Genomic DNA, 17,235 nt, shown 5'->3' on the forward strand with positions numbered 1-17,235 from the left:
GAAAGACACAGTGGACCTACCTTGTGCTTTTCTTCATAGATCTTCAGAAAACAGGTGAAAGGAAGTCAAGTGATGTCACCGGTGTGACTTTTATTTCAAAATAAGAGTTTTTTTTATTACGCAGTAACACCAGTGACACGACTCCTGGGGACCACGACTTTCATTTTATATCTTATAATATTTATTTGGCATTTGTTTCATATATTTCATTTATGTCATTTAATTCATATATTTCATAGTCATGTATAGATTATTGCAGTTGAAATGGCAAAAAAAATAAGTTCTTTACCCTTTGCACATGACTGTGAGGACGAGCACGTCTGTGGTGTTTGGAATTCTATATGATTGATTTAAAAACCAATAGTGCAAAATTGAGGCTCAAGAAGGTGTAACTGTTCAAATGACTTATTGTTTTATTTTAAAATATAAATAAATTGTAACCCTAACATGTTTTTCAAGTGTAATATATCTGTAAACGCTAGGCACACGAAAATGGACATTTCTGTAGATTCCCACTGTCACAACAGTAAAAATCTCAGAAAATCTCAGAACATGATTTTATCAGTTCCATTAGTGCTGGAACCTCATTGGTGCCTAAGAGGAAAACGTTCTAATGACAGTATTGCTGAAAGTGCTAATCATTCCCTTCTGTGCTTATTGCTCATGTGAGGCTGTTGTTTTTCACCGTGAGATGGACAGAAATGCTCAATGAGAGAAATGCTGAGTGCAGGTCGTGGAGAAAAAAGAAAAAGTCCAGTTTAATGAACAAGGGTGAATCACATGACACACACTGGGTGTGTCCAGCCTGCAATGATCTGTGGGAAGGTTGTTAACATGCTCCCTATCAAAGGTCTCTCACTCACTCACACACAAAGGTTCCTTTTACACCTGTCCAGTTTAATCATCTACCATTTCAAACAGCCACATACAGGCGCACAGCTCTGTCCTGCACACTCTTAGGCTTCAGCTCTGCATGAGCAGCATAAACGTTTACTGCTCCTCCCATAAAGCAGCAGAGCAAACAGGTCAGTTTTTAATGCACAAATGGAGAGCAGAACTGATTACTCAAATACCGGAAATGACTTCAACAGTCTTTATTGCACAGAGAAGGGTTTTATTTGGTACTGAGAGCAAATCAGTGCAATCATGTCAAACGTGGAGACCTGGACTGATGAAGTTACACACACTTCAGTGGCCTCTCCTGTAGATAGACAGACAGACAGACAGACAGACAGACAGACAGAGAAATAGACAGATAGACAGACAGATAGATAGATAGACAGACAGGCGGATGGACGGACAGTCAGATAGACAGACAAACAGATAGATAGATAGATAGATAGATAGATAGATAGATAGATAGATAGATAGATAGATAGATAGATAGATGGATGGATGGATGGATGGATGGATGGATGGATGGATGGATGGACGGACGGGCGGACGGACGGACAGACAGACAGACAGACAGACAGACAGACAGACAGATGCTGCTGTGTAGCTCCTGGTCTAGTTGTTTATGGGATGTGTATTGGGGTCTGCAGGGCTGTTTAGGACAGACTGGGCGCTTCTCCTCCATCATGACTGCGACTGCTTAATAATCACCGTCCGGCTCGTTGATTAGCGAGTCTGCAGCAGGTCGTCCCGGAGAGCCGGAGCGGTTGGAGGACGCAGCTCCGCTCTCTGTTCAGCCCGCGATGAGTAACTGGAGGGGGCGGTGGGGGTGCGTGGGGGGGGGGGGGGGGGGGGGTGTGTAACGCACGAGGGAAACGTCACATCAACTTAAATTAAGTTTAAATAAATAATATATGTCCTTCACATTGAGCCAGTGGGCACGTTTGAAATTGAAAGCAATATTTTACAGTGTGTGTACTTCAGAAAACCAGAGCGTAGTGAATCAATAAATAGATTAATTAATTAATTAATTAATTAATTAATTAATTGTTTAATTAATTAATTAAACATCCGGAACGTCGTTGTTAAGGCGGTGTGATTGTGTGGTCGAGCGTCATAGTGAACGTGTCTCTCTCTCTCCGCAGCTTCTCCGCTCCAGTCTCGCCGTGCTTTGATCACCGGCCCTCGCGCTGTTGACTCCTCGAGCGATTCAAGGCTAAAGTTTCACTGCGCGAGCCGGGCCTCCGGCAGAGCTGAGCGGCCGTGTGTCCACTCAGACTGACCGCAGCGCCCCGCTGAGCGTCCACACTGACCGAGGAGCTCTACATAAACACCCACACTGACGCCTAAAGGGGCTCCGGTCGGAAGAGCTCGAGCTCTGAAGAGGCTGAAGTCCAGCACTCCGGTGAGGACCAACGTCACAGGCGCTCTCAGCACGCGCGGCCCTCATTAACGAGTGATCTGAGGCTGATTGAAGTATTAAATTGAAATCAAACGGCTGCGCGCGCCTGCGACGTCACCGCGACGCGTGGTTTCGTTTGAAAGCGCGTTTTTCTGTGAGTTTGTTTTAGTCCGGGTTCCCGCGTCGCTCGGTAATGTCGCTGATATGAATGTAAAGATAACAGAGCGGATTTATTCTTTTAATAACAGAGCGGATTTATTCTTTTGTCCTTTATATAAAGTCTTTTCTCAAAAGTCGCTTCTTTATTAATGAATTAATGCGCTAATAACAAAACAACGAATTACTTACTGTCATTATCAAAGAAGTCATGACTACTGTACATCTACTGAAAATGACCAGTAACGTTTAGTGTTATTTATTTGTGTATTCATTTATATTTATTCTTTTTAATAATTAATAGTTGTTATTATTGTTATTATTATTATTATTATTATTATTATTATTATTATTATTATTATTATTACTACACACAAAATAACAATACTCAATGACTCTATTGTTATTCCATTGAATGTGCATAATTATAACAAATAATAATTGTTAATAATAAATAAAATGAATCATTATTTATTATACAGAAAAGTTGATATTAGTTATATTAGTTATTATTTAGGTATTCTATTAGTATTATACGAAATATTCAGAATAATAATCAATTTCAATAATAATAGTGATGATGATCGTTATTTTATTATTGTTGTTATTATTATTATTATTATTATTATTATTATTGTTATTATTATTATTATTAAATTGATATAAATACTCTAAGCTAAATATGGCTTTATAGTGTTGTTAACCTTTAACCTTTGTGTGTATGTGAGTGAGTGTGTGTGTGAGTGTGTATGAGTGTGTATGTGCGAGTGAGTGATTGAATGTGTGTGTGTGTGTGTGTGTGTGTGTGTGTGTGTCTGTGTGTGTGTGTATGTGTGTGAGTGTGTGTGAGTGAGTGAGTGAGTGAGTGAGTGTGTGTATGTGTGTGTGTGTGTGTGTGTGTGTGTGTGAATGAGTGTGTGTATGTGTATGTGTGTGAGTGAGTGAGTGAGTGTGTGTGTGTATGTGTGTGTATGTGTATGTGTGTGTGTGTGTGTGTGTGTGTGTGAGTGTATGTTTGTGAGTGAGTGAGTGAGTGTGTGTGTGTGTGTATGTGTGTGAGTGAGTGAGTGAGTGTGTGTGTGTGTGTGTGTGTGTGTGTGTGTGTGTGTGTGTGTGTGTGTGTGTGTGTGTGTGTGTGTTTTATATATATATCAGTCTAATAAGTCTCTGTAGTGATGCTGCCTCTACTCTTCTCTGAGCTCTTCCAGTGCGTTGCTGTAAGCAGGCCTGCTTTCCATTGATGTTCAGGCGGATTCTCTGCTGAACCGAGTCCTGATCAGCTCCTCAGCTCGTCTGTTCTCTGTTCCCGCAGCTCTGCTCGGAGAGGCTCTGCTTCGTGTGAAGATAAGAGCCGCTCAGAGTGACAGCAGACTGACGCCGGAAGATGGATTCACCCCGGAGAGTCAGAGAGACGCTGTAAGACCCCCAGATCACACACACGCGGGTCTCACCGACATTTCGGGCCTACGGAGAGTAAAGGACACCCCACCGCACCGGCAGGTACGACACAGGTACGACCTGGAGGGTGCTTTTATTTTTACACATGATGGGAAAACCAGCGGCTCTCAGACGAAGTGCTCCTCACTGGACGCTCGCGCTGGAGTAAATGTCTAAAGATCAGAGGCTCGAGGCGACTGAGTGGACGATCATTAATCCAATCACATCCTCGGCGTTTTGATCAATCCACAAAACAATGTATATTCCAGCTGAATGAATTATCGCCTGTTCAAAGCCGCGCCAGAGCGGAGGGTTTGTGCTCAGTGCCCCGCTCCGCTAACTGCCCCCCATCGCCGCAGATAAGCTCATTATCGGCGCTGCTCATTTGCACAACACTGAGCGTGGAAACGAAAACAAGCGCGACTGATTCCATCACTGAATCACCGCCTCTGATCAGCCTGATTCAGCCTGCCTTGGCCTCGAATACCCGGGCGGAGGCTGGAGTGGCTCTGACATTTACTCTGTTAATTCAGTTGTTATTACGGTCCCTGAATAAACCTCCGCATAGAACCGGCGCTCTTATTATTTTTGTAGTATTATTTGTTTAAATTATTTAAATGTACAGGAATTAAAAACACGCTGTATGAACGTTTCTCGCTGTAGGTTCTACACAGAACCCACATTTTAAATAGTACACTGACACTCAAAAAATATGGTTCCTTCAAGGTTCTTCAGTGAGTTCTAAATAGAACCCACGTTTCTCGTTTTAAACAGTACACTGACACTCAGAAAATATGGTTCCTTCAAGGTTCTTCAGTGAGTTCTAAATAGAACCCACGTTTCTCGTTTTAAACAGTACACTGACACTCAGAAAATATGGTTCCTTCAAGGTTCTTCAGTGAGTTCTAAATAGAACCCACGTTTCTCGTTTTAAACAGTACACTGACACTCAGAAAATATGGTTCCTTCAAGGTTCTTCAGTGAGTTCTAAATAGAACCCACGTTTCTCGTTTTAAACAGTACACTGACACTCAGAAAATATGGTTCCTTCAAGGTTCTTCAGTGAGTTCTATATAGAACCCAGGTTTCTCGTTTTAATTAGAACACTAACACTCTGAAAATATGGTTCCTTTAAGGATCTTCGGTGAGTTCTAAATAGAACCCACGTTTCTCGTTTTAAACAGTAAACTGATACACACTGTAAAACGATTGTTCTTTTTAGGTTCTTTGGTAAATCAAGTGGTTCTATGTATAACCACGGGATCTATTTAGAACCCACGTTTCTCATTTTTAAACAAATTAAACTGATACGTGCTTTAAAAAAGTGGTTCTTCCAGGGTTTTTAGTAAAGAGAGTGGTTCTATTGAGAGCCACGTGTTCTATACAGAACCCACAATAGTCATTTTAGTGAGATAACACACACTCAAAACTGTTCTTCAAGGGTTCTTTAGTAAGGAGATACATTTAGAACCACAAGTTCTATACAGACCCACCGTTTCTCGTTTTACATAGTAAACGACTCAAGCACGCTCGAAAATGGGTCTTCAATGGTTCTTTAATAAAGATAGAGGTTCTGTTTAGAACCTTGGGTTCCGTATAGCACCACGTTCGTCATTTTAAATAGCAAACTCGTCCACGTTTTAAAAACAGACGGTTCTTCAAGGGTTCTTTGCTAAACACAATGGTTCTATTTAAAACCACGAGTTCTAGAACCCATGTTTCTTATTTTAAATGCTAAACTGATACACACTCAAAAAAGCGGTTCTTTAGTGGTTCTGGATTAAAGACAGTGGTACTGTTTAGAACCAGAAGTTCTATATAGCTCATGCTTAAAACGTTCTTTGCAGGGTGAAACCGTTCTTCAGATTGATGGGGAATGTGTTGTTTATGGTTCTATGTAGAACTGTTTTAAAAAAGGTTCTATACAGCACCAAAAGGCGTTCTTCTGTTGTGATAATGTCTAACTTGTAACCACAGAAGAACCATTTTTGGCTGTATTTAGAACCATATGCAACACATTCTCTGAAGATTCACCACGCAAAGAACCATTTAAGCGTGAAATGGTTCTATATAGAACCCGTGGTGCTAAACAGAACAATCCCCTTTACTGCAGAACCCTCGAAGAACCGTCTTTTTTTCTACTGTGGACCATAGACGGGTTTTCTTTCATTAGTTTTCCTGTAAAACATCTTTTTACACTAATTATTTCCACAATATCTCCACATATTAAACACAGAACACGAGGCCTCGGGAAGAAACGCGAGTATAAAGTTTACACCGCTTAAAACTGAAGCCAGCGGCGACGCTTGTTTTTTTCCCCACCCATATTCGCTCTGCGCTCCTATTGGCTGGGAGTGTCCCGCCTCCCGCGCTGGGATTGGCTACGAGTTCATCGCTCACCCTGTCAGAACACTGAGCTGCGGACAGCCAATCCCAGCGCAGCAGGCGTGGCATGTCGGAATACAGGTGGGAAAAAAATAACAACAGCGCTTCTCGCTTAGACGTGCTTGTTCAAATAGAGGCCGAGTCACAGCGGCGGTTTCGTGAGGCCGCGCCCACTCTCGTCCAATCGGAGCGGCTGTTTCCCGAGGCCCCGCCCTCTCTTAAACGTCCAGATGAGAGTCCAACTAAAAGCTTCCAGTCCAAATTTTTCTTAGAGTCTCGTCACGACATGACCGCCGGACACTGCGGACAGCGGCTAATGGCAAACAACTAGTAAGGTCAGTTTTCTGCGGAGTTTTTTCTTCTTAAAAATTCAGCCTCTGAGTTTGTTTCTCCCAAAAAGTACTTTGGGGAGAAGTTTGTTTCGGCTGCCGGAGTCTCCGGCCTGAGCTGGGTTGGGTAATGCTCTGCTCTTATCTCACTGAGGGTCTTATCTAGCGGTTATCTCCTTGTTGGAAAGACATATTGCGTTTTGTTTCCTATTTGTTACGCCCTGAGGAGTTTTTGGGGGGGTAATTATGATGAGGCTACAGGCAGAGGGAGGATTCAGGCTCCTGAGTTCTTCACTGTAGATCCTTCTGTGGAATGTGGTGCCGCTTTGCTCGGCTATTTTTCCTTCGTCTGACTTTTTTATGGTCTTGAATTAAAAAAAAAATCTGCTTTTAATGTGACCGCGTTTTTTTTTAAAGTTAGGTTCTGGTGCGGTCAACACTCCAGTCTCTGGCAAAAGAATGAGATTTTGGATCCTTGAGTCATTTTAAAGAATGTAAAGTGAAACTTTTTTCCACTTTAAAATTTTCCCAATTTTTAAAATTTGACGAACATAATAATTCTCAATTTGTTTTTTTTTTTTTTTTTTTTGGTTCCAGTCTTGGGAATGACAACTACTGGGGAATTTTTTTGTCAAGCTCTTCTACTTAGGAACGTCAGGTTCTTGGAAATGTTAACTGCTGTTGTGATCTGTCTGCAACAGAACAACAACACAGAGAAATTTTCAAATTCTTCAAATTTTGAATTTCATTCGCAGGGTGACTTTCCTCGCCTCCATTTTCTGCACACTGTGAGATATCAAAGGGATCCTGGATGGACCTGGGTGAGAGCAGCTGGTCCATGGTCAAGCGCGAAGTGTCCAGTAGCCCAGGGTCTCCGGCCGAGCAGAGCTACATACCTGGGGACAGGAGAGACCGGCACACGTCCGGTGAGCTGAGGTCATGCGTGCCGCCACCGTCCCTTGGTGTATCCAGGCGCCCTGAGGGCAGGCCGCTGCACTCCTACAGCCACTTTGGACATCCGGTCAACACCTTGCCCACTTCAGAGGACACTGCGCTTTTCACGGACTTGGACCAGAGCAACAAGCTTATAATTTCGGGAGGAGCGCCTAAGAGTGGGCTCATAGTGGACCCCAGCGACATGTACCAGACTCTGGCCATTGCCCAGACTCAGGCCGCATATGAGTCGCCCTCGGCCAGTTATATGCACTCCAGCCCCAACTCTCCTGTGTATGTGCCCACTTCTCGGGTAGGGCCCATGATACCAAGCCTGTCTTATCTGCAGCCTAGTGTGTCAACGCAGCCCAGCCATGGGGTCAGCAGTCACCCGGTATGGTCACAGTCTACTCCCGAAAGCCCGTCGTACAGCACAGGTAGCCCTCACACCTCCAGCCGCTTTCACTACTCCCCGAGCCCACCCATGAACAACAGCACATCAAGGGACTCCAGTTACTCAAACCCGCTGAATGCCAACAGCAGGGACCAGTATCTGTCTCGGCCCATCAGCGGATCCTACGCCAGTCCGTACCCTCCTTACATGGGGCCGCAGATCCCGCAGCTGTCCCCGGCCTGGCCGGCTGCACCGTTTGACAACTCCATGCTTCATTCTTTGCAGACCAGAGGAGCACCACTGTCGATCCGACCAGGACCTGGAGGTACACTTCCAGGCCAGTTCGGCCTGTTGATTTGGTCTATAAAATGTAAAATGTAGGGAGATTCATTTTATAACAGTCTTAGAGAATTTTCTAGTGATTTCAGTAGGAATTTCATTCACCATAGAACCTTCCAGAAAGTGCATTTAAGTAGGAGTAAATAAGGAGTTGGGTGGTGTCAGTGCAGCTCCCTTTTCATGCCTTCCCTCTTCACCTACTAACCCCGAGCTCAGTCCTGAAATACATTAAAAAGTTACAGCAGTTTGAAAACAGATTGTTCCCATCACTTTCCCTCTTTGCGGATCCCCCTCCGCTCAGATCCATGAGCTAATTATATCATTACATTAACACTGGAGTTTCAACGCATTTAGCGCAGCCCCAGTACAGATACGCTAATCAGCGAAGCCCCATATTCACGCTGGCGCTATTAATAACATCCGATTTCATTTGAGACAACTAGCAGAGCTTCACAGCCAACAGGCCGATTGATCTCCCAGAGGAAGAATTCACATTTAAGGTCCAGTTTATCTTGCAGAAAAAAGTATGAAGTTTAATTAACGCTCGTTTTCTGAGCGAAAACTAAGCTGGAAAAGTCAGGCGCTGCAGTGTGAAAACAAAAGGTCTAATTTAGACTTTAGATCTGATTTTATGAGCAGACATTTTAAAGCAAAAATAATAGTAATAAAAATTAAAAATGATTTTTTATTCTGTACTTTCAGTGAGTGACGCGACGCTCGAGCTGTTCACCATGACTAATATTAATTTAAACAGCGGTCGGTTTTAATAAGGAGGCCTCTGGCAGGCCGCGGTGTTCGTGTGCTGACGTGTTCTTGTGTTGCAGATCTGCTGGAGGACGTGCTGGAGGCGCGCGAGTGCGTGAACTGCGGCTCGGTGTCCACGCCGCTGTGGAGGCGCGACGGCACCGGACACTTTCTCTGCAACGCCTGCGGCCTCTACAGCAAGATGAACGGACTGAGCCGGCCATTAATCAAACCGCAGAAGCGCATGGTGAGCTCAGAAACACCCCCACCACACCCCCCCTACCCCCACCACCACCACCACCACCCAAAGCACTGCGCATAACGCCCGCAGCTTCACACTTCACTCCCCTCAATAAAGGACAGTTTTATTGGTCAGGCGATGGCACTGACCAACACGAGACTAATAGGCTTATATAACCTATAATTACGTGGAATATTTATTGTGTCCTAATGCGCATGTGTGTGATATGAGTTGTAAGGCATATATATAAATATATAAATAACGTATGGATGTTATAGGACTCTTATACTATAAGCTGTTTTATTCGAAATGATCATTATTCATTAAACAATTAACTAAATAATTCCTGATGCAGTCAAATATTAATTTTATTAATTTTATTATGACTTCATAAATATTCTGCAGCTTGCTCAGCCGAAACACACCCGTCTGCTCCTATACTGTGTTCATGTATCTGCAACAAACAGCTGAGCGTGATTCACAGCAGTGATTCAAAACCTCTGGATCAAAGTAAAGAAGAAATATTCAACAGCTGTAGATCACGACACGACACCGACCACATCTGGGCTTCTGATAAAACGACACAGTTCAGTCGATTCTCTAAGTCGAAATAAGGGACAAGTTTTACTGTTTATTTGATATATTATATGTATATATATATATATATATATATATATATATATATATATATATATATATATGTGTGTGTGTGTGTGTGTGTGTGTGTGTGTGTGTGTGTGTGTGTGTTGTATTGAACTGAACATAAAAAATGTGGCGCATTTCACATTTTGTGCTCATTAAACTGCAACTGGGCACAAATTGCGCTAAAATTTGCGGAAAACTGTCACATTTAATTGCGGTCACTGTCGAGGATCGTCCAGCTTGCTGTCTCAGAGAGAAGCGGCGTTACTGGGCAGGACTGCTCGAACCTTTATGACAGTAGGGTTGCGCGGTGTGATCGCTTCCACTGCAGCTCGGGTTCAGGCGGCTGTCAGGTGAATCTGACGCACACAAACCAGTGGCGTCCAGCTGGACTGCCATTACAGATAAAGGGGGGCAGAGGGGAAGAAAGACACTCAGAAATTCGGGGTGAAGTTGAGCGTCATGTTCACAATATAATCTCTCTTGAAAATAACGACATCAAATAAACAGAAAGAAATTCGACGCATAAGCCTGAGACACGGGGTCCTGTCTATTTTGGCCTGGTTTATATGTTATGATATACATTCTGACCATGTTTACTTCACACACATCATCATGACGGAACCGCAAAAAGTCTGAATTTTTTTTTTTAACTAATATTCTATAATTTTTATTAATAAACGCCTTTCTGTTTCCTCCTCTCTCCGCTCTCTGTGTGACCTGTGGTCATTAATGCTGGCCACGCTGAGAGTCCTGCTCGGTTTAAGGTCACAGGGTTGAACGTGCGCTCATTAATTAATGCTATTAAATGGACATCATGCTCGCGCGCTGCTCGGCCTTCTCCTCTTCGGTCCGGTCCGCTCGGCAGCTCGAACCCTCCGGCATCTGGGCTCGCACTTCACTCCAGCTCCAACCGCGCCCACGGAAACAGTCTCGCATTTACTCGGTGAATCCACGTTCAGCGCCTCCACGCGCGCTCGTACGACGGGCTCGCGCTGATGACGTGTTACGTCAGCTCGTTAATTGAACCGACAGACTAAATGAACCGAAATCTGTGACGCATTGATTAAAAAGGAGATTAAATCACACAATTTATAGGTTAACATTGAGTGCAGTGTTTGTTTATTTATTTGTTTGTTTGTTTGTTTGTCTATTTTTTTTGCAGGCCTCTTCCCGCCGTCTGGGTCTGTCTTGCGCGAACTGTCAGACGAGCACGACGACGCTGTGGCGCAGGAACGCGGAGGGCGAGCCGGTGTGCAACGCGTGCGGCCTCTACACCAAATTGCACGGGGTAAGGCGCGTGCCCACTCACCTGTTGAGCCCAGAAACGACACACCTGAGCTGCAGGAGGAGGTCCTTCAGCGGTTTTTCGAAGGCAATCGTTAGGCCTCTATGCCGAACCAGGACAGCTCATCTGGGTGCTTGCTAGGAGCAGCAGCGAGGCTGCAGTCAAGTGCAGAAACTCTGTTGATTGGAGTGGACATGAGTTAACACGTGGTCCTCTACAGAGAACAGCAGTGATATATATATATATATATACAAGCTTTAGTGCGCAGCTTCTCTTACTCACTGAGTTTAACATGTTGGGGGAGGGGGTGCCATAACTTTTGCACAGGCCACATTATACGCCCCAGAGGAGCAGAGCTTGTTGTGCATTTCTCTGTTGACTTTTTTTCCCCCCACAATCAACAAAACATGTCATTCAAGCAGGGGCGCCCAAACTTTTGCACACGGCTCTATATACACGCTTTTCAGCTGACTTAGACCTGCGTAGACGTTTATGAAGGGCTTATTCCAAGAAGGCTGCGTTGGTCAGTTTTGGTGTCCTGCAAACCTCAGCAGGTGTTGTTGTAATAAGCCTTCATAAACGTCTATGTCTGTTTATGTCAGTTGAGTCCTGGTGAGGTTATGTAGGTGTTATGTGGCCCTATGAATGCTGGCCTTCAGTGAAGTGTTACTGAACGTTTAAATGGTTCTCTATGTGCTTCAAATGAATTCTGTGTAGCACTAAAAATGGTTCCACTGTGTTAAAGCCAAATGGCTCTTTTCTGGCACTATATAGAACCAGCTTTTTAAGAGTGCTGGGGGGCTCTGAGGGGCTGTTACAGTGAGCAAGAGATGAGTTTAATTTACTCCTGTGTTGTTCCACCAGGTGCCCAGACCTTTGGCTATGAAGAAAGAAGGGATTCAGACAAGGAAAAGGAAACCCAAAACCTTGAACAAAACGAAGGGATCATCAGGTCTGTTTTGAGAAATTGCCGTTTAATAAGTGCAAAATTAATCAGTTCTGTTTATTGCTATTTATGCCACTGCTACAACTTCCACACTGTAAAATTAGGAAAGTGATGTTTTAACTTTAAAAAGTTGTTTGCCTTGAACCTGTGAGTTAATAACAAGTGAACTGATTGTAAGACAGATTTTTTGCTCGGTAGGAGTCCAGTTCAATCAAACTTCCACAGACTTTTCAACATTCCTCCAAAATTCAATGGAAACAAAGTCGTTCAGAGTGGTTTCATGTAAAACGGTTAATTATGAAGAAATATAGAGACAGTGGTGGTGATGGGAACCAGGGGTCACAATGTGTACAACACATATATAGACATTTTATTTACGATCCAAAACCACCAACTTTTATATGTGATGTTGTTGATGATAAAATAGTAGCAAATGCAAAAAAAAATGGGTTACCTCACAACAAGCGCCTCTCCGCATGTGCCGCAAGTACCTGCCTCTCCACCAGAAATGTTTAAAAAAGTACATTTTAGGCCTAAAGCTTCTCAAAATGATCGTAAAACAGCGTCTCAGACATCAGGCAGGGTATTCGTAACCATGTCATGCAATAACTTCCCGTGAGGGAACTTTTAGAGGCGTTAAACTCTTCAGACGTCTGGTTCCTATCACCACCACTCTGAACCATTCTGGTTGTGTAAGTTTCTCTATAGCAGAGCATTTCACACCAAACCAGCTTGAATGAGTTTCTTTACATCTTGCCTATTTCGTTATGCTGAAATTTTCAAAATTAGGTGGAATTCTCCTTTAAGGATAATTACTTTTTTAAAATTAAATCAGGTGTTTCTCTTGGCTTAAATGTTTATAGGCTAGCCAGTTAAGCACTCTTATGTGTTTATTTATTTGTTTGTTTGTCTGTTTGTTGACCCACAGGAAGTAGCTCTGTGCCCATGACTCCAACATCATCATCATCCTCGTCCTCCTCGTCCTCCACCTCGGAGGAGAGCTCGAAGAACAGTCCTCCATCAGCACAGGTGTCTGTGACCTCGGTAAGTTCATACAACATATACAGAAATGAAATGGTATACGTCATGAAACAAGGGTTCTTCGAGGGTTCTTCGAGGGTTCTTTAGTGAAGGCAATGGTTATATATCCATCCGTGAATATCTGAATACATGAGTGGTTCTTTGCATGGTTAAATGGTTCTGCTCTATTACAGAAAACATGTTTATTTCTAAAGAACCTTTTTAAAAATGGTTCTATGTAGTAGAACCTTTAATTGTCATTATATACAACCATGGTTGCTGTATGAGTGTTATATTATAGCCTTTCTTGTACTAGTAGTTCGCCTTGCAGGGGGATTCCACCGATTTTGTCGTTGAGACGTTAACAAAGTCAGAGTGGTTCGATGTTAAAGGCTCCAATTCAGAGAAGCTGCTTTCTTTACAATGACTTTTCGCTCCTTACCGCTCTGAATGAATGCTTATATGTTAATCATTTAATCATGCCGAAATTTTGGAAAATTGGAGGAATTGCCCTTCAAGTTAGTTATTTTGAACTGTTAAGAATTCTGCTGCATTTTCACTTGGCGGATCTTTTAGCCTTTACAACACAGTCAAACCCTAAAAGATGATGAACACCTTCAGTGTTCGCGGAAGTCCTGTAAGAGTGAAATCACCACTGAGGACTTTAAATTTGCTTTAATTTGAGTCACGACTTTTACTTGAGCGTGATGAAGGTGATTCTACACACCTCTGATTGTGTCATGTGAGACAGGCATCTCAGAAAACATGACGGCCTGCTTGATTTATTGTTCAAATGACGTAAAACTTTTATTTTGGAAAGTAGTTCAACATTGATATTTTCCATTGTTATATATATTTATATATATATATGATTTACAATATATTTTTGACTATTTCAATAAATGCCAACATTTACACGTGTAGATGAAATGTATGGAATAGTGTTGTTTTATATTTTGTCAATTTATATTTTATATTATTCATCTGTGTCAAGCATATATAATATGTATACAAACTTCACACATTAAAAAAAAAATCTGAAAAAAAAAAAAAATGCAAATATATATTCTTATATGAGTTTATATACTGTACTGTGCAACAGCAGTGGAAATTATATCTGAATGGTATTTTTCCTGGCGGTACATGTTGATTTACTCTGGAAAACACAAATATTAGAATGAAAACACATAAACATATAATATAATATGTTCATAGAACCATTTCCAAACCTGCACTCGAGGAAGCCCAGCATTATTTGTAGGATCTGCAGAAAAATGCTAATTATATAGACGTCTGTGTGGTCATATTGTCGTATTGAGAGGTAACAATCACTAATAATATTCCATGTTTTGTTCCAGGTGAACCCCTCCACTATGGTGGGTCAGGTAGAGGTCCCGGGAACCACAGGCTCCATAGTGAAGTACCCTGGCCAGGAGGGGCTGTACACAAACGTGGGACTAACGTCCACTGCTGACGTGGCGGCTTCCGTACGAGGGGACACTTGGTGCCCCATGGCCTTGGCCTGACGCTAGCTTTTGTGGGACAGAACCCGCCTCCAGCTGAACGGATGTTCCCTGGCGTTGTCCTTCAAACAGCTGCCTCTTTCCAGAGCCGTCCTCCGTTTTTCGGTCCATGCTCTTGTAATTTAAAGCCGTGGAGAGCTTGTGCGAATGCTACTACTCCAGTTCGTTTTTCCCATTCATCCACGGAATACTTTCTGGATGTTCCCGATGGAGACTATGAGTGCCGGCAGTGGAGGGATCTCGTGAGATTGAGTCCTGCCTTGGGCCCTGACATACAGAGCACATGCTGCACTATGAGGAGTACATGGATCAAAATGCCATCTTGCTTGTGTACATATTCCTGCCAATGGATTTCCCACCTGGAAAGAGATTGATTGGACTGAGATGAGATGAACAGGAGAAAGAAAAATCCGAAATGTTTGAACGAAAACTGGAAAAACCTCCCTCCCCATTGAAAAAAAATGTATTTATGATGCTTCTGAAATGAATGCTTATATTTGTCAAAATAAAGGTAATGTCTATTAGAGTAGGACCCGCTCCTTGTTTTAAGTCTCCTTTTACAAGCATATCTTTGTTTGCAGTGTGGCTGTCGATCACTAGTCTGCCCACTCTTCCACTAAAAAAGCTCTTATTGAATTGTGCTGGTTTAATACAGGGTAAATGAAAGGAATAGCTTGTTTTGGTTTTTTTTTTGCATGATTTCTTACAAGTTGCTGTAGATTGGTGTTGAATCAAAATTTTGCTGCGTCACGAAGTAAATGGTACTACTTTAACTTGGGCAAATTCGGGTTCAATTGTAGTAAAAAAACAAAAAGTTAAACAACCAAAAAAAACCCAAAAAAGCAACATTGACTAGTAATAACCACCGACAATTAGAACAAATAGCACTCAGGATTTATTTTCTGATGCAAATGCATTTTCTTTGTTACAATACACAACTGCAAAAGAGGTCTGCTGCAATATTGTTTTTGTTTAACACATTACTACCTAACTTATAGCATTGGTGTGCTAATGTGCTAATGCTAATGAATCTGTTTTTATTGTTTTTTTTTTTACAATTAAAAATACAGTTCTGTGGTTGTCGGTTATATATACTGAAGGAAGGGATTTTTTCAAATTTGTACAGTTCCGAAAACATTACTCAATCACGTTTTAGCCGCAGACGTGCTGTCAAAGTAACTGATGGTCAGAGTGGCACAGACTGCTCAGCCTCGTCTTAGTGCTCATGACAAGCAACTTGGGTGTAGATATACGGCTATTCCAGAAGGATCCATTTAGACTTCTTCTGACTATAAGTAGAGTCCAGGGAGCACTAGAAGAACCTGTAAGAATAATCTCCTGAAGGGTCGTCCTTCATTCACTGTAGCGGGCAGATTTCTAGAAAAGGTAATTCATTAGTTCAGCCTGGACACTGTGCGAGTAACACACGCGACATTCGACGACGATCCTTCTTCTCTTATACGAGTTATTTATTTCTTAAATGTGGTGTGTTTCTTAGAGGTGTTTTCTTATTTTATTCGGATTAAAGTATTTGTATTCTATGGTTGTATTTTTTTTTTAATTTCAATGTAAACTTGTTCGGATTGTGGTAAAAAAAATTTGAGCTTCGGTTTTTCAGTTTCCCCTTGTCTTAAACACTTCGAGGTCCACCATGAAGATTTTTCAAGACATTTCAAATTTGACGCTTTCAGTTTCAAAATCTTTTGTAATTGTCACAAGACGTTTCGTTTTGTACTTGTTTTATAATTCACAGCTATTTTCCAGCCATTTCTCTGTGATTTCTGAGCTACCACGTCTGGTAGAACATCCATAAATGGTTTTTCGCCTAAAGACTTCTATTTTTTCGAGCAAGCAGGGCCAACAGTTGTTCTAAAATCATTAAGTTTGACTGGAGGTGTCGCAGAAAGTTCTAGTCCTCCAGATGAGTTCACCCACACTGGAAAAAATAAACAAAAGCAGTAACTTACCGGAATGTGTTTACTTCCTCTCCTTGATGTTGTTCATCTCTGGCTGGATTGTCTGTTCATGTTCATGATGTTGTATGTAAATTAATACAGAATCTATCTTCACCACTTGGAAATAAAGTTTATCCCAAATCTACCAAAATTCAACATGAATGTAAACAGCATGCTAATGATCTTAACGCCACCCAGAACACATGGAGCATCACAACGATTGTGTGACTTTGTTAATTTAATGAAAATCATTTTTTTAGTGCAACACGAAGTTCTAAAATGTCATCAGCAGTAAACAAGTTGCTGTGGCACTTTTTTCAGCCTTTTATGGCCTCGCTCTGATCCAAGTCTAGGAGAGTTATTGGCTGGTGTGAACTTTGGCTTAGGAGTGCACTGAACTTTAACCCCGGGTTGCAGCTTGATTTACGACTAATTGACAACATCTTTACACCAGTGGATCAGAGGGAGCTATGATGTAACATCTTGTGCATTCTTTTATACAAACTTGCCACAAAAAAACAGAGCGACACTAAATCTGAGGGATATGTGGACATTCCTACTGCAGCAGATCAACGACTACAGGCTGACTCTTTTCCACAATACAGTT

General features: G+C 42.2%; 1 protein-coding gene across 4 annotated transcripts; it reads left to right on the forward strand.

The window, feature by feature from the left end:
* The first annotated feature begins 3,663 nt into the window (after nt 1-3,663).
* gata6 (GATA binding protein 6) lies at nt 3,664-16,773 on the forward strand. Of its 4 annotated transcripts, none has more exons than XM_017702492.2 (7): nt 3,664-3,963; nt 7,359-8,255; nt 9,094-9,260; nt 11,062-11,187; nt 12,049-12,136; nt 13,059-13,174; nt 14,509-16,773. In XM_017702492.2, exons 2-7 carry the CDS (start codon nt 7,415-7,417, stop codon nt 14,674-14,676), a joined length of 1,506 nt encoding a protein of 501 aa, XP_017557981.1. In that variant the 5' UTR covers nt 3,664-3,963; nt 7,359-7,414; the 3' UTR covers nt 14,677-16,773. The 4 variants fall into 4 exon arrangements, with proteins under 4 accessions (XP_017557981.1, XP_017557982.1, XP_017557980.1 ...); XM_017702493.2 differs by having other exon boundaries at nt 3,664-3,952; XM_017702491.2 differs by lacking the exon at nt 3,664-3,963 and adding an exon at nt 6,499-6,609.
* Nucleotides 16,774-17,235: the final 462 nt, after the last annotated feature.

Source organism: Pygocentrus nattereri, chromosome 19 (genome assembly GCF_015220715.1).
Source record: "Pygocentrus nattereri isolate fPygNat1 chromosome 19, fPygNat1.pri, whole genome shotgun sequence".
In the NCBI taxonomy this organism is placed as follows: Eukaryota; Metazoa; Chordata; class Actinopteri; order Characiformes; family Serrasalmidae; genus Pygocentrus; species Pygocentrus nattereri.

What these genes read in the sequence shown, in the direction of transcription:
- gata6 (XM_017702492.2), top strand. Translation starts at nt 7,415, where the DNA reads ATGGACCTGGGTGAGAGCAGCTGGTCCATGGTCAAGCGCGAAGTGTCC. An exon ending in GATCCGACCAGGACCTGGAG is followed by an intron (nt 8,256 to 9,093) that starts GTACACTTCCAG and finishes CTTGTGTTGCAG; the next exon opens with ATCTGCTGGAGGACGTGCTG. An exon ending in TCAAACCGCAGAAGCGCATG is followed by an intron (nt 9,261 to 11,061) that starts GTGAGCTCAGAA and finishes TTTTTTTTGCAG; the next exon opens with GCCTCTTCCCGCCGTCTGGG.